This window comes from Lepidochelys kempii, chromosome 6 (assembly GCF_965140265.1).
Source record: "Lepidochelys kempii isolate rLepKem1 chromosome 6, rLepKem1.hap2, whole genome shotgun sequence".
NCBI classification, from domain to species: Eukaryota; Metazoa; Chordata; order Testudines; family Cheloniidae; genus Lepidochelys; species Lepidochelys kempii.
The window spans coordinates 83,848,077-83,868,444 of record NC_133261.1 but is presented as its reverse complement, the minus strand read 5'-3'; the positions used below and the strand labels follow the sequence as shown (position 1 = coordinate 83,868,444).

The window sequence follows — 20,368 nt, the reverse complement described above, 5'->3', positions numbered from 1 at the left end:
ATCCATCCCCTGTTGTCCACTCCCAGCATCTGACAGTCAGAGGCTTAATGACAGCCAGAGCATGGGGTTGTATCCCTGACCATCTTGGCTAATAATAGTCATTGATGGACCTATCATCCCATGACCTTAACTAATTATTTTATTAAACCAGTTATAGTTTGACCTTTACAACATCCCACTGCAGTGAGTTCCATAGATTAGCTGTGCATTGTGTGGAAAAAGTACTTCCTCATGTTTGTATTAAACCTGCTGCCTATTAATTTCACTGGGTGACCTCTGGTTCTTACATTACATGAATAATCCCTTATTCACTTTCTTCACGCCATTCATGATTTCATAGACCTCTGTCATATCCCTCCTTAGTCATCTCGTTTCCAAACTGAATAGTGCTAGTCATTTTAATCTCTCTTCAGATGGAAGCTGTTCCCATACCCTTAATCATTTTTGTTGCACGTCTTGGTAACTTTTCCATTTCTAATATATATTTTTTGAGATGGGGTGACCCAAATTGCATACAGTATTCAAGGTGTGGATGTACCATGGATTTCTATAGTGGCATTATGACATTTACTGTCTTATCTATCCCTTTCCTAATGGCTCCTAAACTTGTTAGCTTTTTTGACTGCTGCTGCACACTGAGTGGATGTTTTCAGAAAACTATCCACAAGGACTCCAAAATCTCTTTCTTGAGTGGTAACAGATAATTTAGATCCCATAATTTTGTATGCATAGTTGGGATTATACTTACTTTGCATTTGTCAACATTCAATTTCAATTGCCATTTTGTTGCTCATTCAAGTACTTTTGTGAGCTCCCTTTGTATCTCTTTGTCTCAGCTTTGGACGTAACTATCTTGTGTACTTTTGTATTGTCTGCAAACTTTGCCACCTCACTGTTTAGCCCTTTTTCCAGATCATTTATGAATGTATTGAACAGCAATGGGCCCAGTACAGATCCATGGAGGACAGAGCTATTTACCTCTCTCCCCTCTGAAAACTGGCCATTTATTCCAACCCTTAGTTTCTTGTCTTTTAACCAATTACTGATCCATGACAGGACCGTCCCTCTTATCCCATGACTGCTTACTTTGTTTAAGAGCCTTTGGTGAGGGACCTTGTCAAAGTTAGTATTTTTGCAATTTCGTATTTGAGTTCCTTCAAAACTCTTGGGTGAATACCATCTGGTTTTGGTGACTTATTACTGTTTAATATATCAATTTGTTCCCAAACTTCCTCTACAGACACCTCAATCTGGAATAGCCTCTCAGATCTGTCACCTAAAAAGAATGTCTCAGCGGTGGGAAACTACCTCACATCCTCTGCAGTGAAGACTGATTCATTTAAAAAGAATTCATTTAACTTCTCTGCAATGGCCTTGTCTTCCTTGAGTGCTCCTTTAGCATCTTGATTACCCATTGGCCCTACTGATTGTTTGGCGGGTTTCCTGTTTCTGATGTACTTAAAACGTATTTTGCTGTTAGTTTTTGAGTCTTTTTCCTAGCTGCTCTTCAAATTCTTTTTTTGGCCTGCCTAATTATACTTTTACACTTGACTTACCAGAGTTTATTCTTCTGTTTTCCTCAGTAGGATTTGACTTCCAATTTTTATATGCCTTTTTGCCTCTAACTGCTTCTTTTACTCTGTTGTTGAGCCATGGTGGCATTTTTTGGGTCCTCTTACGATTCTTTTTAATTTGGGGTATACATTTAGTTTCAGCCTCTGTTATGGTGGTTTTTAAAAAGTTTCTATGCAGCTTGCAGGCATTTCACTCGTGACTGTTCCTTTTAATTCCTGTTTAACTATCTTCCTCACGTTTGTGTAGTTCCCCTTTCTGAAGTTAAATGCTACTATGGTAGGCTTTTTGGTTTTCTCCCTAACCCACAAGGATGTTAAAATTAATTATATTATGGTAGCTACCAAGAAGTTCAGCTATATTCATCTCCTGGACCAGATCCTGTGCACCACTTAGGATTAAATCAAAAATTGTCTCTCCCCTTGGGGGTTCCAGGTCTAGCTGCATCAACAAGCAGTCATTAATGGTATCTAGAATCCTTATTTCTGCATCCCTTCCCGAGGTGACATGTACACAGTCGATTTGGGGTAGTTGAAATCCCCCATTATTGTTGAGTCCTCTATTTTTATACCTCTCTAGCCTTCCTGAGCATCTAAGTACCCGTTACATGGGGTAACTTCACACCTAAACGGAATTCCTAGTGATTAATCTTATCATTTTGCCAATGAGTGTTAAACTACAACAACTGTAAATTAATGCTAACTACACTAATTATTCAAGTATAATAAACTAGCCTAACAACTAGTTTCACAGTGTGAAGAGTAAAGTGCGTGGTTCGGTGTCACCCCCATAGGTGGTAAAAAGGAAGTTAAGGAACTGAGGGGCAGTTGGGCCCACTCCACACCTTTAGTCCTTGGATGGGGGTGTGGCATGTGACGACATCTAATCCCAATGGGTTCTGCTGGCCAGTAGAATCCAATCTCACACGAATGGACTGCATGTGCACCAGAAGCAGAATCCAAGCAGATAATCACTGAAAGAACAATCTCCTCCAAAGTCTATTTTTTGAGGTTTTGCCATACCGGGCAACAAACATCTAAATTCTTGCTTAACATTCCAATTGATATTTTGAAAGTTGGTAAAATCATCAGGAGATATTAAAATCAGAACAGCGGAAAATATACCTAATGGAAAGCTATTTTATCTACACTACTAGTGCTTTATTAATTACTTACCTAACAGCTGAAGTTAGCTTAGCTGTATTATCAGAAAGCATACTTATTGCTCCTTCATCCTCCCCTTCAATTCCCTGTGGAAAGAGTTTCATTAAGGTACATCCATGTATACTGGAGACACAAAACCATATTTGTAAATATGTTAATTTATTTCTTCTCTATTTTCTCACACTGACAGTGTCGGGAGAATAATACTTCTACTACGCACATCCATAAAGAACTTATTGGCCAAAAAATTTTAATTAAAATTATAAATGAAAAAGTCTAGGAGTTAGAAAAACCACATTGTACAGATGTCATTCGAAACAAAGAGGAAGGTGGGCTTCCTAAAGGCCATAATCCATTTTAGATAATAATTTGAAGAATTTCACAGATCATGGAGAAGTCCCTGACCACTTTGGATATGGTGGTACAGAAAGAACATTATCAAGGTGTTTGGATCAAGACCAAAGTCTATTACCACCTTACAACTAATTTAGGAGGGGCTGTTTTCAACATGTTTGTCTTCAAACCCGACTCAGATTAAAATTGCTGTGCATTTTTGGAGTGGCTGTTAACATATGAACCTGGTTACCCCACATTACAATTTTTTTCAAATACTTAAATAATTAAGTCTCTTATACATATTAAGAGATCAGTGTTGTTAAACTGATTATTTACAACAGCAGTCCTGTAACTCTGTGAGTCACTGAATACTTTTATGAACATATCCTTCTGAGTCTCATTTGGACATGCTGCATTATCATCACAATAAATTCAGGCACATAATCATGTTTACGTATTTACAATAGTGCATTCACTTCAAAGGATGAAGTGATATTTCACAATGGCTTGAAGTCTTCCACATGCATGATCTTCTTTTATTAATATAAGTTTTCTAAAAACCTGTTTTTAAAGTATACTTTATCTGGCTGCATGCTAAAATGTTCATTTTCCCCCAAATTCATGGCACCCTTTGCCCTATCATCATTTTACATCCAAAGTGCTTCCCTTCCCAGAATGTGACGGTCAAGATAGTGAGAACTGGCATAAGCTAAAGGAGAGGGGGTTAGTTACTATAATTGGAAGTTCTTCAGAATGCGTGGTCCCTATGTGGATTCCAGCGTGGGTGCGCATGTGTGCCACGTGCTGAAGCCGGAATTGTTCATAGTAGCATCCATTGAGCTGCGCGTGCATAGTGCATCGCCGTGTGGTGTGTCAGAGGCTTTAGGAGGCTGCGTGGGTTGACGCAGAGAAGCCCGGAGCAGAGGGGAAGGAGGGCAGGATTGGAATCCAGATAGACCACACATCTCAAAGAACCTCCAGTTACAGTAAGTAACCTCTTCTTCTTCGAGTGATGGTCCCTATTTGGATTTCAAGCATCAGAGAGTAGCGAGCAGCGCTCAGGTAGGAGGCCGGCGCAAGTGCTCGAAGAAGTGCGGAGAACAGCATGGCCCACTGCAGCATCCATTGATGTGGTAGAAGCAATGGCATAATGGGTGGTAAAGGTGTCGACCGAGGCCCATGTGGTTGCTCTGCAGATGTCATGTCATGGGACGTCTGCCAGGAAGATGGATGTAGCAACGTGAGCCCACATGGAGTACAGGAGAGCATGTAGCAGTCCGTGATGCAATAAGGGAAGCGTTGCGACGAAAGGGCGCAGCCACGGCAACGCTCCGCAATGGCAATAAAAAGCCAGGGGAAGGCCCGGAAGTCATGGGTGTGCTGGAAGTAAAAGGCCAATGCTCAGTGAACATCTAGGATGTGAAAAGCACATTCCTGGGAGAGGCATGTGACTTAAGGTAGAAGATAAGGAGGTGCATACACTGATTGAGGTGAAATGGAGAGGCGATTTCGGGGAGGAATTTGGGATGGAGATGTGGGAAGACCGTGTCCTGGTGAAAGACTATAAAGGGGGGCTCCGCCATCATGGCCACCAGTTCACTAACTCATCTTGCAGAGGTGATGGCCACCAAAAAGATCACCTTCATGGAAAGATAGGCAAGGGAGCAGCTTGCGAGTGGCTCAAATGGCAGTTTGGTGAGGGTTGAGAGGACGAGGTTACAGTCTCAGGAAGTAGTAGGCTTCCAGACGGTGGGAAAGGCACTGAGAAAGCCGTGAAGGAAACGGGAGGTAATCGGGTGAGTGAAGATGGAGAAAGCATCCACAGGAGGAAGGAAAGCACTGAGCACTGCCAGGTGGATGTGGACAGAGGAGTGGGCAAGACCTCACTGCCAAAGATGGAGGAAGTAATCCAGAATGGTGGGAATGGAAACAGAGTCCAACTAGAGCTGGTGGTGCTGTACCCAGGCAGTAAAATGGTGCCATCTGGCTTGATAGATGGACTAGATACAGATCCTAGTGGATGGACGGTGACTATGCGTAAGGATGTCACGAATAGGAGAGGAGCATATGTTGTCTATGCGTGAGCCCCATCCAAATACCAGGCCATGAGATGGAGAGGACTCAGGATGGGATGATGCAGATGGCCGTGCGCTTGTGTGAGGAGATCTGGAACGTCTGGGAGATGGATTAGAGGACGAACAGAGAGATGGAGGAGATCCGTGTACCAATACTGGTCAGGACAGAAGGGGGCTATAAGAAGATGATTCGCGTGATCGTGCTGCACTTTGCGGAGGACTTGGGGAAGCAGAGGAATAGGCAGGAAGTCATAGTGTAGCCCGGGGTCCAGGGATTGAGGAGGGCATTGCCCTGGGAGCTGAGGCCGAGGGCTCCCCAGAGCAAAAGAGGGGAAGCTTGTGGATCTCCGGTGTGGCGAAAAGGTCCCAACTTGGCATGCCCCACGGGCGGAAGAGGGACCAAAGAGTGGGGTAGTGAAGTTCCCACTTATGATTGGCATGGAAGGAGTGGCTGAGCACGTCAGCCAGGGAGTTGCTGCTGCTGGGGTGGTGAACAGGTCTTCAGCGTGATGTTGTGCCGAGGCACCAGTTCCACAGGAGGATGGCCTCTGTAGAAAGGACTGGGCTCCGCCTTGTCTGTTGATGTAAACAACTGCTGTCATGTTGTCTGACAAAAGTTGCACATGGCGAGATCGAAGGAGGGGCAAGAAAGCCCAGCAGGCAAAGTGGACGACCTGCAGTTGTAAGTTGCTGATATGCATCTGCACCTGCCTGGGTGACCAGAGGCCCTGAGCCATGTGGTTGGCCAGATGAGTGCCCCATCCGATGAGTGAGGCATCTGTCATGACGGTAAAGGGAACGGTGGCTAAGACTGTGGATGGGTTGCACCACCAGGTGAGAACTGGTGGGGGAATGAGGACCTGTTTGTTGAACTGCAGGTTGTAGACAGAGTGGAGCCACAGTTGGAGGCAGCGCAGATCGAGATGGGCGTAGTGTGAAAGACGTGCAGGCCGCCATATTGTCCAGAAGGGAGAGGCCGTGACGGATGCATGTGCGAGGGCGGTGGCAGAACTGTGCGATAAGGGCGGGGAGACCAGTGAAGCAATCGGAGGGAAGGAAAGGGCAGGCCACGACAGAGTCCAGGCGAGCACCTACAAAGGTGAGAGAGCGGTTGGGGCGATGATCGTCTTCTCCCCGTTGATGAAAATTCCTAGGGTGTCAAGGACGGCACACAGGATATGAAGAGTGGTAAGAAGACGGAATAGGAATGATGCTGCGAGGAGCCAATAGTCTAGGTACGGAAACACCGAGTGACCTAGGTGGCGCATGTAAGCTGCCATGACAGCAAAGACCTTTGTGAAGATGCAGGGGGCAGTAGCAATCCCGAAGGGCAGAACCCGGAACTGGTAGTGAGAACAGTTGACCGTGAAGCAGAGGAATTTGCAACGAGCAGGCTGGATGTCAATATGGAAATTGTACCAAGAGCTGTGAACCAGGCTCCATGGGAAAGGGAGGGGATAATGAAAGGGAGGGTGACCACCCGAAAATGGAACTTGCAAATAAATTTGTTCAGAGGTCCAAGATAGGGCAAAAGCCATCCCCTTTCTTTGACATGAGGAAATAGGAGGAATACAAGCCGTGGCCATGGCAGCACTGTGGAATGAGTTCTATAGTGCCCTTCTGGATGAGGGCATCCGCTTCCTCTCAGAGGAAGTTAGAGTGTGATAACATGGCAGGGTGCTCCTGAGGTGGGCAGCGAGGCGGGAAGGAGAGAAATTAGATGACGTATCCCTGGTAGACAATGTCCAGCACCCAGCCGTTGGTGGTAATCTTTCCCCAGTTGCGAGTGATGAGGCCAAGGTGACCCCCGAAAACTACCCGTGGAGTAGTGAGCAGAGATGGGGGAGGTTCGTGGGTCTTGGGGAAGGAGGCAAAAGGGCTGCTTGAAGGAACCTTGAGGCAGCGTGGAAGTAGAAGGAGTAGCAGTAGTAGAGTAGCGAGGTAATTGGGAACACAGACGATGTTGAGAAGAATATGGTGGGTGCTGGTGGTACGGGCTGGTACGTGGCATAAGGTGGTACTAGAGTCCTTGAGGGAATGGAAGGACTCGTCAGTTTTGTTTCTAAACTTGTGGTTGTTGAAGGGGAGGTTCTCAAGGGTGGTTTGGACCTCTTTTGGGAAGCCACTAGATTGGAGCCAGGAGTCCTGGCAAAGTATGAGCCCAGATGCCAGAGAGCGGGACGCAGTATAGGCAGCATTGACCATGTCCTGGAGAGTGACCTTGGCCACTAACTTGCCTTCATCCAGTTGACGTTGGAAGTCCTGCTGCCTCTCTGGAGGGAGGAAGGCCTGGAAGTCCATGAGTTTGGAGTATGAAAAGAAGTCATACTTGGCCAGGATGGCCTGGTAGCTGGCAATGTGGAATTGGAGGCCAGCAGAAAAGTAGATCTGGTGTCCCGTTCTTGGCGGCCTGACCAGGGGGCTTAGATCGTAGGTGTTGCTGGCGGGTGTGCTTGGTCACGGCTTGGACCACCAGGGAGTTGGGGGGCATGTGGGTGAAAGGAAAGTCTGTGCCCTTAGAGGGCATGAAGTACTGGTGTTCTGCCTGTTTCGGTGTTGGGGCACAGGGGTGTGCCAGATGGTCTGGGCCGGTTGTAGAAGGGTGTTGTGAACAGGGAGTGTGGTACACGAGGGTCCAGAAGATTGTAAGATGTCTAGGAATTCGACAGCAGACTGAGGGATGTGGCCATTGACCAAAGTAAGTCCTGGTACGGCATGAGGTTGGCAGGAGGTGAGAGAGAGGAGAAAATGATAGCATCGTCCCAGAGACGAGGAGGCGCCCATATGGACTGGTGCTGGCGAAGGTGCCTGCTGGTGCCACCAGAGCGGAGATGGCTGAAGGGTCCTCGAAGACAAAGGGAGGGGCTGTGTGCATCAGGGACACCCAGTGCCATGAGTGAGATGGCATTCCATGCTCATGATAGGGCTTCCAGGCAGCCCAATAGAGCCAGGCATAGGGGTCACCAGGCAGTGGTGGTGACAAGGTGTAGGGGTACCACGGGTCGGCTGGTGGGGCATATATTGGAGGGTACAGTTGGCACCAAGGGTCCAGACTGAAGGACCGCATGGGTGAGAACGTGGGGTCTGGGTAGGAGGATCTTAAACTTAAACTTAGCCATCAGTGTGTGTGTGTGGGGGTGTAGCGGGGTGGTCACCTGCTCCAGCCTTAGAGGGCTGTGGCTGGGAGCAAGCAGTTCCCAGGCTGATTGGGGAAGCAGGCTCAGCTGTGGCCACGCCCCAATCAGGGCCCAGCCGGTCCTTATAAGAGGGCACTGGGCCAGGAGCATATGTCTAGGGAGATGGGCCTGGCTGCTGGGGAACTTGAGAAGGTACCTGGAGTGGGGCAGGGCTGGGGAAAGCCAGAGGAGCTGGGAGGCTCCAGACTGGAAAAGCCCCAGGCTGCAGGCCTGGCAGACGGCCTAAGACAAGATACTGGGGTTGCAACAGAGCAGCCCACGGGTAGGCCAAGGCAGCAGGTCCAAACCCCTCTTGCCTGTGATGATTGGCTTATACATTGCAGTCCGCCCCAGTGTGCGGGGGCTCAATGTTGACTGGCAGTAGCCAAAACCTGAGGCAAGGTGGGGATAGCAGGTGGGGGTTCCCTGGGGAGGGGAGACCCAGAGACTGTGGGGGTACTGCCAGGGGGCAGCACCCTGGGTAAAAGAGGTCTGGGGGTCCGGGAGGGACACGGGGCCAGCGGCAAGTGGGACACCGGCCTGCAGAGGGCGCTCTGGAGGCTGGAAGAGCTAATTCCCTGAGAGACCAGCAGGAGGCGCCACAGGGGTGAGTCCCGCACCGTGACAGTGGGGGGACAAAAGTCCTGGCATGCACGGCACCAGGCAGGCAAGTCCAGACAGGGCCGGTGGAGTGGACGGAACTGGGGGCACCGGCGGTGAGCCAGTCACTGGGGCTGGCACCAGCACAGCTTGGACTTGTGCTCGGAGCGGGACTTCTTCAGAGCGGGAGTGTCCAAGTTGGCGCGCGACTTCTTACCCAATCTGGCATGGCTTGAGGAGGCAACACTGAGCTTGGGGGCTGTCCCCGTTGGGGAGCCACCCTTGTGCCCATGGATGCGCTTTATGTGCACACGGTGGGCTTTTGGTGGGTGCACCAGTGCTGGGTGGGAAGACCCCAGAGAGGTGCTCACGCCGGTGTCGAATGCCATTCCAGTGGATCCATGGGTCCTGGATATGGGCATGCACTTGGGCGCATTATCTCTTCCATGAGGTGTTTGCGGAGGCACAGTTCTCTAGCCTCCCGGGTGCATGGTGGGAATAATTGGCAGATGGAGCAATGGGCAGCAATGTGAGCCTTGCCAAGGCAATTAAGACAAAATTGGTGCTCATTGCTCACAGAGAAGGAGCACGGGCATGAGGCGCAGTATTTAAACCCGGCTTACCAGAGTACAGTCCCAGAGCTGGGGGGGAGGGGGGAAGTCCCCAGAGAGAAGTCCAACGGAAAGTAACCAGCCAATTAATTAATAATGAACAGACCACTACTAAACTAAAGAAAAACTATGTACAATGGACAAAAGCAGTTCTTTTATCAAGCTAAGAGCACCGAGGAAGAGAGATTCCAACTCTGGCCATGCAGTGGTAAAAGGGAACTGGAGCAGCGTTGACCTGCACAGCCTCTTAAAGCCTTGGACGTGCCACGTAGCTGATGCACATGCGGATCAATGGATATTACTAGCAATAGTTCCGGCTCCGGCGCATGGCACCCATGCACACCCATGCTTGGAATCCATGTAGGGACCATCACTCAAAGAACAACATTTGTTGATGCTGATGTTTCCAAAGCATGGAACAAAGCCCTATACAAGTATTCTCATAATTTATATAAAAACAAAATATGTTAAACAAAATATATGTACGTTAAACCTTACCATAATACTTTTAAGCCTTTTGACCTCATCTTCTTGAGCTCTGTAGGATTCCAGCTCTTGCTGAACAGACTCTGCTACCTCTGGGAAAGGACTAAAGCAATATTACATATCAGGTTCTGTTAAACAGTCAAATTTAAGCAGAACCACCATATGGTTTGTATGATCAAAATAACGGTTGAAATGCCTTTCAGATAGGTTTATGAAATACCAATTCACTACTATAATAATGAAGCATCAAACATACAGAAAATAACGAATATATGAAATTAATCAAACATATGATTAAGCTTTCAGTACAAATATCCATTACTTTTTATATGCTTTATTAAATCCACTTATAAAAATTAATACATAGTGATGGCACCATAGATGCATACTCTCTACATAATAAAAAAACCCCCCCAAAGCAGATGAATACGAAGAGGTAAAATTACTATCCCAGCAGATCCACTAACATCAGTGTTTCAAATTGCTGAAGACATTATCTGTATTTCCACAAAACCCTAAAAGTAAAGCTACTGCAATAGGTAAGGATTAGTAATAAAGCAATTCCTCAACTATTTTACCTGAAGGAATTAAATCTACTAGTCATGAGGTCTCTATCGTAAGTAATTTCATTTTCATAAACATTCGGAACAGTAAAATACTGGGATATCCAAATGGATCAGATTGACATCTTTCTTTAAATCTAATAATGTGACCAGACCACACTACACAGCAGAGTTTCAGTTTCCATTTTTTTATAGCTTTAGTCACATAAAACTTTCTTAGCATATCCAGTGCACTCTACTACCTTGTTTATGAATCATAAGAATTAAGTGATTATGTTTAATTTAGCATTTTCCGTATTATCAAAGAACTCCATTTCTCCCTATAGATCCAATCTGATTTTCCCCCTGAATTGGGAACACATTTCAAAGCTTTTTCACAGATCAAATCTTACTCCACAGGTACATGAGAAACTGGGCTAACAGTACCTTTAGAATTAAATAGAAAGCATCTACTCAATTTGCAAACAGATTTGTCACTTGTACGCTTTATTCAAAAGAACATTTAAACATTCCTAAACTAAGTAAAACTGCTAGTGAATTCCTTAAAATGAGATTAATTCCTCTACGCTATTTACATAGATTGCACTATACCAGACATACCTAATTTTATGAAATTACACAAAGTTCTTTGGGTAGAGTAATGTGGCTTATGACCCTCATTTGCACAGATATGACCCTCTATCAAGCTTCCTCAAAGATATGGAAAAAATATTAGTATGTTAAGGGTAATTCTTCATTAGAAGTTGACTAATTTAAATATAAAATCTGGAATTGTTCCGCTCACCTGCCTTTATGCTTTTGCCAAAATTTATCAGCTGGAGTTAAGTCATATGATTTTTTATTCTTTTTCTTTGGTCTAGCCCCTGCTGGAGAATTTTCCATTCCTGAAGATTCCTCTAGATTAACTCTGTTCAAATGGAAATCCTAGAAAAGAATAATCTTAATTAAACATCCACAATTTCAATCCAAAACTGAGAATCAAAAATATTCTTATCATGAATCAAAATAACTAGAAGACCTCTATATGTTTATTTTGATGAAATCCTATGATAGATCTTCCAAATGAAATGGACAATTCAAATTATTAGCGGGCTTATTCCTTCACCCACTTACTTCCCTGGTCCTTCTCGCATGAACAGAGAGCAACAATACCCGAAGTCCAAAGGTGCAAACAATTTGATGTTTATTGGGGTGAACTTCCAGCAAGCATGATTCCAGTTTCCTTCCTTAGTGTCCCCCTTCCCAGCTCTGACACCACAGAGCCTTACACCTGTGTCCCTGTTCCCATTCCTGCCCTTAGCCAAACATGATTCCAATTTCCCCACCCCCATTCCCTGTTCCCATTTCCCCCACACACCCACTCACTTCCTGATTGACTGCAGACTATATAGTAAAACTTGAGTTCCGCTTAGCTATACTTTAACCAATCGTTTTCCTGAAATTTAACTAACCAATCCTAACATATTGTAACATGATCATATCCAATTATATCCCACCACCTTAATTAGTTTATACCCAGCAAAATTAATTATACAATAGACAGGAACAGTCACAGAACCAGACAGAGATTATACAGACAAACAATAGGGAAATGGGGACTACAGTGACAGAACAACAAAGACATGAGGATTTCACATCCCAGCTATTGATAAGTGAGTTCTTGCCAGACAGGATGCTATCAAACTAAGTTTCCTTTTACATTTTCTAGGCACTTCCCTTTCTCTGGAGGTGACAGGCATTATCAGGACAGGAGTGTATTCCTAACAGCCCAATAGCACCTTCTTTCAATGTGACTAGTTTGGAATGTGAGGATGTGACCAGTCGCTTCCCAGCTTATGGCTGCCTCTGTTGCTTAGCCGAAGATCTTAGCCTAAGAACAGAACCTCACACTGTCACAGTAAGAGAAGGACCTTACACTGGCAGACAGTGATTTTGATTCTTTCTTTTATACCTTTAACTAGCCAAGTGTTAAGAATACACCTAAATTCTTAAAGTATAGGCCTTTAGAGACAGGCCTGAATATCTATATCCTAACACAAATCCTCTCTAAAAATCTCTAGGCTGTATGTATAATCTTTCTTCCTTAATGTTTTAAAATAGACTATTTTGCCACCAGTCTTTTCCATTGAGCAAATGTTTTATTTTACTATTTATTCTAGGGTAACCAAAAGCACCTATTTTTGTTAAATATCTGTGCACCAGCCCGAAGAAGTTTACTAACCAACCTAAGATAACATAAGCAGAGTTAGGAGCCTGGTGTAGTTTATTCAAAGTCAAAGTAATTTAAAGCTATAATAGAAAAAGAATTTCCAGTGAGTGCAAGCATATTTGTCCTGTCCAATTCACATTCAAGAGCACACACAGAGATTTCCTAAGTAGACATGATAACCTACTTTGCTTTCTGTATGTAAACTGGAGTTGTCTGACTTAAAATGATTCTATAAATGCACTGTAGAAGGTGCACAGGTTTTCATATGGGATTTGTACAGGCAATTCAGTAATTTAGAACGTATTTGTACAGGGCTGCCTTAGGTTTCCTCAGTGTTGTAGAGAAATGTTGTAGTCTAATGATGATGATCCAATTACACCAAAATTGTGGATGCAGTACTGAGAGACCAAGTTTTTCCCTGCTGCAAAAACCTGAACAAGATGGACCTGGTGGAGATCACCGAGAGGAAAATTCTATGGTTATACTCAGTATTTTCAACAGATGATTCTGTCTGAAGAATCCACATGGAAACAGGCGAGATTCTGACCCCAGAAACTACAGATCTCATTCAGAAGACATGGCTGTCTGAATGTTTCCAAAAAGCCTCTTGTAACCCTCTCCCCATTCCCTTGTCAGTATGGCATCTCTACATTGACTATAATGATTGAATGGATTCCCCCTGGTTGTGGAAGTAAAAAATGTAGGTGAGCAAATGAGTCACACTCACTCCCTACAAACAGATCTCCAATCCTGAACACCATCTGGAGATAGGGCCGCAATGGTGACACTCCCCCACTCCACTCACCATGTATGGTGAATCCCTTCCTCACAGAGTTTTGAGATTAATTCATTCATGCTGAATGATTAATTATTCCTCTCTCCCCCCGCCCTCATTTTGAGTGATTGGGGAGGGGAAAATTCTCTTTTAGACAAAATTTTAAATTCTACACATGTCCTCTGCTCAGCCTTCATAACTTTAGAGGAAAATGGGTCACCTTTGGGTTTCATAAGATTAAACAAACACCTTCTTTAAAAATATGAAAGGGGCTTGTAGGGTTGCCAGGTGTCTGGTTTTCGACCGGAAAGCCCAGTCGAAAAGGGACCCTCGGGCTCTAGTGAGCACCACTGACTGGGCCGTTAAAAGTCCGGTCCGCTGTGCATCGGGGCTAAGGCAGGCTCTGTGCCTGCCATGGCTCCGCGCGGCTCCCAGAAGCAGCAGCAAGTCCCCCCTCCAGCTCTTATGCCCTGGGCAGCCATGGGGCTCTGCGTGCTGCCCCATCTGCAGGTGCTGTCTTCGTAATTCCCACTGTCCAGGAACTGGGGCCAATGAGCTGTAGGGGCAGTGCCTGTGGATGGGCAGTGTGCAGAGCTGCCTGGCCGTGCCTTCACGTAGGAGCAGGAAGGGGGACATGCCGTTGCTTCCGGGAGCTGCTTGAGGTAAGTGCCGCCCGGAGCCTGCCCCCCCCCCGCACCCAAACCCCTGCCCCAGCCCTGATCCCTCTCCCACCCTCCGAACGCCTTGATCCCAGCCCGGAGCCCCCTACTGCACCCCAAACACCTCATCCCCAGCCCCACTCCAGAGCCTGCACCCCGAGACGGAGACCTCACACTCCCCCCGTGCCCCAACCCTGATCTCTCTCCCGCCCTCCAAACCCCTCTGTCCCAGCTTTGCACCCTCCTATACCCCAAATCCCTCATCCCCAACCCCACACCAGAGCCCGCTCCCCCAGTCAGAGTCCTCATCCCCTCCAGCACTCCGAACCCCTCGGCCCCAGTCCAGAGCCTCCTCCCGCATTCTGAACCACTCAGCCCCAGCCCAGAGCTCCCTCCCACACTCCAAACCCCTCATTTCTGGTCCCACTCCAGAACCCATGCCCCCAGCTCAGAGCCCATACCCCCCCACCCCCTCGGCCTCAGCTCGGAGCCCCCTCCCGCATTCTGAACCTCTCAGTCCCAACCTGGAGGCCTCTCCCACACTCCAAACCTCTTGGCCCCAGCTTGTAGCTCCCTCCCACATTCCGAACCCCTTTGCCCCACCTCTGAATCCGCATCCCCGCCTCAGCCCGGAGCCCCCTCCCATACTTCGAGCCCCTCAGTTCCACCTCCCAGCCCAGAGCACCCTCCTACACCCCAAACCTCTTATCCCTGGCCCCACCCCAGAGCCCGCACCCTCAGTCGGAGTCCTCACCCCTCTCCCGCATACCAATCCCCTGCCTAGTGAAAATGAGCGAATGAGTGAGAGTGGAGAGAGCGAACAACAGAGGGAGGGGTGGGTTATGACAGTTGGCAGTTTGGTGAAAGGTCCCACACTCACCTGCGGTGGGAAACGGAACGCTGCGGCTGGGAGCTGGCGGAGTGGAGCGGGCTGGGCTGCTCCGCTTCCGCCACTGCTGGTGAATGCGGGGGGGAATCCCTTCCCCCAAACCACCTCCCCTGAGCGACACGGCTGGGGCTGGGGCCAGGGCAGCAGAGTGGGCTGCTCCCGGCCCCCTGCTAATCCCCCGGGCCACTCTGGGACTGTGGGGCCCCCAAAAGTGCCCCCACACAGCTCCTGTCTCCCAGACCTGGGGGAAAGGGGAAGCCCCTGATCACCCCGAGACCCTTTGCCCCTTATCCAACCCCTGGGCACCGGCCCGGCACCCTTAACACGCTGGTTGGAGCTTTACCACATTGTATGCGAACCAGCATTATATTGGGTCACGTTATATAGGGGTAGAGGTGTACTTATAAATGTCTATAAATCTGGCCCTAGGTTTTTTGTTTTTTAAACTTTTTCAAAATACATGATGATTCTGAAACAGTGCAGGAATTGCAAACTTCACCCAAAAAGTACTAGAAATGGTTTTAACACAAACCATATCTTTAAATCCTTTCATATTGGAACTTGGATTTTTCCTGGCTTAAAGGTGACTGCAGGCAATGGTGCCCCTAAGCCACAGGCCCCGTGGAGTTGAACTTGGCAAGACATCAGATGTAAACAAATTACAACATGCAAAGAAATGGGAAATGGTGAAGATGCTTTCACATACATTTTCATAAAGGTTACTCCATTCAGGAAGGATATAAACAGATTATCTTAATGACATTGTGTACAAGATATTTGGAAACTAAATACTAGAAAATCTGATGACTTTTGCTGGAGAGTGATGTCACTGTCACCTAATCATCACCTTGGTAACTATTTTCCTATTACAATTTAGAACCCTGTCAACAAAGTCATTCAAGCCATTTCATAAAATGTTGTGCTCATTCAGTGAAGAGCCTGGCATGATTTTTTTTTTCAACTGGATACTGCGCCTGCTTTTGAAATTAAATTTTTCCCCTTGATACTAAACTAGAGATCACTCATGTTTCCAAGGGGTGTACAAACTTTGCTAACAGGTTGAACTAGACATTTTAAGAACAAAACATGCATATTCAACAAATGTTGACTTTACAAACAATCTTACAGCCTCAAAAAGGCAGTGACTTTCCATCAGCTGAAAAGTGTAAATGCAAAATACACACCACATGCACAATTTCTATAAAAAGAATTCTATAAAACCCCACAAGAGATTAAAAAAATGTCACCTCAGTGATGCAACAGTTTTCAGACAACTCTATGTGCCCGTACATAACTCACAGTAACTGAGCATGTAGGAATGTATATTGCACTTTTAGCATGAACTACAGATTGTGGATGTATATCACAACCTCAGCAACAAATACAAAACACTAACTCAGAGAAGTTACATTAGTAGGTCACGTGACATTCATTTTAATATATGTTAAAGAGAACTAATATCCTTCCTGATTTTTTCTATGCAGTTAAATAAAAATTTTATTAGCATATTTTTACATTAGGTTTTTATAGTTATGTATTTTACATATATATAAATAAATTTCTCCAGTTAAGTAACAAGATTTCCTTCTATTAAAATAAATTTCCAATATAACATGCAGCTGAATTAGGAATTAGGTTGCATATCCTTTTCACCATTAACAATGGAGCTCTAAGACATATTAGGTCAGCCAGACATTTATAGAACTATGTTAAAAAAAAAAAAAAAGCCTTTAATTGCAAGTTGTTTTATAAAATCAGCTCTGGAAGATGTAAATGTTCTAAGCTCCATGCGACTTCCAAAACAAAATAAATATTTATGAAAGTTCTTTCAGCAAGTTCATTTACCAGCTGGTATTTCTCTATATAGAACATCTACACCATCTTGTGGAGAAGAAAGGTAAAGTAAGAAATCTCTAAAAACTCAAACTGATACCAAGAGCTGTTTTAAAACTTACTAAAACAATACAAAATATTTACATTTCAGAATAGATAGAATTAAACCATTATAATCTGTACATTTCATAAAACATCCAAAAAGCAAGCTAACAGCAACCTCCCATCATGACAATTTAGTGTCATAAGCATTTGTCTTTGTAGATGGGGAATGAGAGAACACAAGATTTGTATAGGATAGCTGCAGAACAAACCTCAAGTCTTCTTATCTTAGAAAATGACAAACATGAAAATCAGTGACAAAACTTAGATCTAACTGATTTAAGACAAATTTTTGCATTAAGAGAAATAAAGCTAACACAAAAAGTATGATTCCAAACTTCTGAAAAACAGCCCTGCATAACTGAATTACCAGTATCTTAATAACTACAGCAACATTTTAAATAGTAAATGTTTTAAGAAGGTACTGCAATGTCAAAACTCCCAACCCTTTACAATAAACCTTCCAGATTTGTTTTAGATGAAATAGCTTCCAAATAAATTCAGTATATAAAATACGATTTTGATTAAGGGCTGTTACTATAAGGGCTGTTACTATATTTAAGAGTAAACTGAAAATGCAACTGTACTTTCAATAATAAAAATGAAGTTTATTCTCCTACCAGTACGTCATGCACTAAGGCCTGGTATGTCCAAGTATGGTGTAGAGGAGTTGCTAAATCTATGTTTCTGTCAACAAGGACTAACAAAGGCCTTTGGAAGCTGTAAATAAAAGACATTTTGTCAGTAACTCTTTATACATATTTGGAGGAGTCTCTCAGTCTCTTCAGAAATATCACAGATATTCTTTGCAGTTTTTCTGTACTGCCAATCTCTTTAAAATCAGTGACCTCACACCTTAGTGATTCAGGGGCCAAATTAGCAATCAGCATTACCCAAAAGAGTAACAGTATTGTGAATTCATTGTTTCATTTACTATGGTACTACATATTCATATTTAAACAATATGACAGGGGAAATATTTTGTTTATATATATTATTCTCACAGCAAAATGACTGACCAAATATTATTTTATCAACTACAATTGGTTAATAACACAGTAAAAGCATCCTGATTGGTTAATAATTTAGACTGGTTAATAATTAAATCACAGTGTTTTAATACCATGTGCTGCAAAGAGCCGCAGGAGACACACTGAACAGCCACTTACAACTCGGGAGCCTGAGTCTGAGTATCACTGCTTTAAATATTATTCTGCAAATTGTATGTACTACCATGCTGAATTTACAACTTTAGGGAGTTTGCCTTGGGACATAATTAACTGAGAGAATTCACAAAGATAAGATTGAGACCAAGAAATCAGCAATATTAAAAAAAGACTGAAAGTTACACTAAATTCTCATCATCCATATAAAAGCCCAAAGACATATAAACCTTCATATTTCAGGGCAAAAGCCAAATCCTAATTGGCAGGTATTAGAAAGAAACTTCCTGTTTAGGCAGATTATTCCATAATTTTCTGTTACAGAGTTTGTTTCACCTTCCTCTGAAGCATGTTGGAGCTGGCCACTGCCAAAAATGGGATACTGATTAGATAGACATGGGTCTGATGTGATAAGGCAACTCTCACGCTTCTGTTATAACTAAAGAGCTACCACACACAATTTTAAATCCAAGTCAAATAACCAACACCGACCAGCCTTCTTAGTTAATAGCTTAGTTACACAGATTCATGACTGATTATTGAATAGAGACTGTATTAGTATCAATGGGTGATAATCACCTTCTAGCAATGGACATTAATAAAATATTCAGGATGATTAGATTAGATTTGTCAGCAGCTTATGAAATTATTGACTCGTCCACGGAAAGTGGTGAGGTGGACGGATGAAATAGTTTGGGTGGGTTTGGTTCTTCTGAAAAAGATTCTAGGAGTAGTACTGAATCACTGCTTGTGCCCCATGCCCCAAAAGGAACCTCACATCTGCAATCTCTCTCTCGGGGGCCCATCATGCCACCTCTCCTGTTTGATTTGTACGTGAAGCCACAAAGAGCTTATGGCTTACATTGTCATCAACATGCTGATACTCAACTCCGAGTAAAATTTTCAAAAGTGCCTAAGTAGATTAGGAAAAATCAGTGAGATTTAAACTCCTAAAAGGGTGTTTTTTCCTACTTCTGAAAAGGGGACTGTCACGGTTCCTCCCCCACTCTGAACTCTAGGGTACAGATGTGGGGACCTGCATGAAAAACCTCCTAAGCTTATCTTTACCAGCTTAGGTCAAAACTTCCCCAAGGTACAAAATATTACACCTTGGACTGGCCGCTACCACCACCAAACTAATACTGGTTACTGGGGAAGAGCTGTTTGGACGCGTCCTTCCCCCCAAAATACTTCCCAAAACCTTGCACCCCACTTCCTGGACAAGGTTTGGTAAAAAGCCTCACCAATTTGCCTAGGTGACTACAGACCCAGACCCTTGGATCTTAAGAATAATGAACAATCCTCCCAACACTTGCACCCCCCCTTTCCTGGGAAATGTTGGATAAAAAGCCTCACCAATTTGCATAGGTGACCACAGACCCAAACCCTTGGATCTGAGAACAATGAAAAAGCATTCAGTGTTTTACAAGAAGACTTTTAATAAAAAATAGAAGTAAATAGAAATAAAGAAATCCCCCCTGTAAAATCAGGATGGTAGATATCTTACAGGGTAATTAGATTCAAAAACATAGAGAACCCCTCTAGGCAAAACCTTAAGTTACAAAAAAGATACACAGACAGAAGTAGTTATTCTATTCAGCACAATTCTTTTCTCAGCCATTTAAAGAAATCATAATCTAACACATACCTAGCTAGATTACTTACTAAAAGTTCTAAGACTCCATTCCTGTTCTGTCCCTGGCCAAGACGACTACAGACAGACCCAGACCCTTTGTTTCTCTCCCTCCTCCCAGCTTTTGAAAGTATCTTGTCTCCTCATTGGTCATTTTGGTCAGGTGCCAGCGAGGTTACCTTTAGCTTCTTAACCCTTTACAGGTGAGAGGAGCTTTCCCCTGGCCAGGAGGGATTTCAAAGGGGTTTACCCTTCCCTTTATATTTATGACAGGGACTTCAGCACTTTTTGAACGTTTTATCCCATCTCCTTTTCAATGAACCCAAATACTATCATTTCATTACTCTCCAAGGGTCTGAAGACTAAGCTACAAACTCTGCCACGTCACTGTTTACTCTTTTCCCATCTCATTTATGAATATTTCTTCCATGTTAAAATGAATTACGTATTTGAGGGCCAGATCCTGCACAAATTTGTGTGCTGTATAAGCCAGTGCATAGTGGATTTGCAAGCCACATACAAG

General features: G+C 44.5%; 1 protein-coding gene across 3 annotated transcripts in view; it reads right to left on the bottom strand.

Moving 5' to 3' along the window:
• The window catches only part of SCFD1 (sec1 family domain containing 1), a 124,500-nt gene that overhangs the window by 82,653 nt on the left and 21,479 nt on the right, over positions 1-20,368 (bottom strand). For all 3 annotated transcript variants that reach the window (XM_073348922.1, XM_073348924.1, XM_073348923.1), the window contains exons 10-13: positions 17,670-17,769; positions 11,367-11,506; positions 10,032-10,122; positions 2,748-2,821 (exon numbers count right to left, since the gene is read on the bottom strand). In XM_073348922.1, the coding sequence (XP_073205023.1) occupies positions 2,748-2,821; positions 10,032-10,122; positions 11,367-11,506; positions 17,670-17,769 (405 nt within the window). The remainder of the gene's footprint in view (positions 1-2,747; positions 2,822-10,031; positions 10,123-11,366; positions 11,507-17,669; positions 17,770-20,368) is intronic.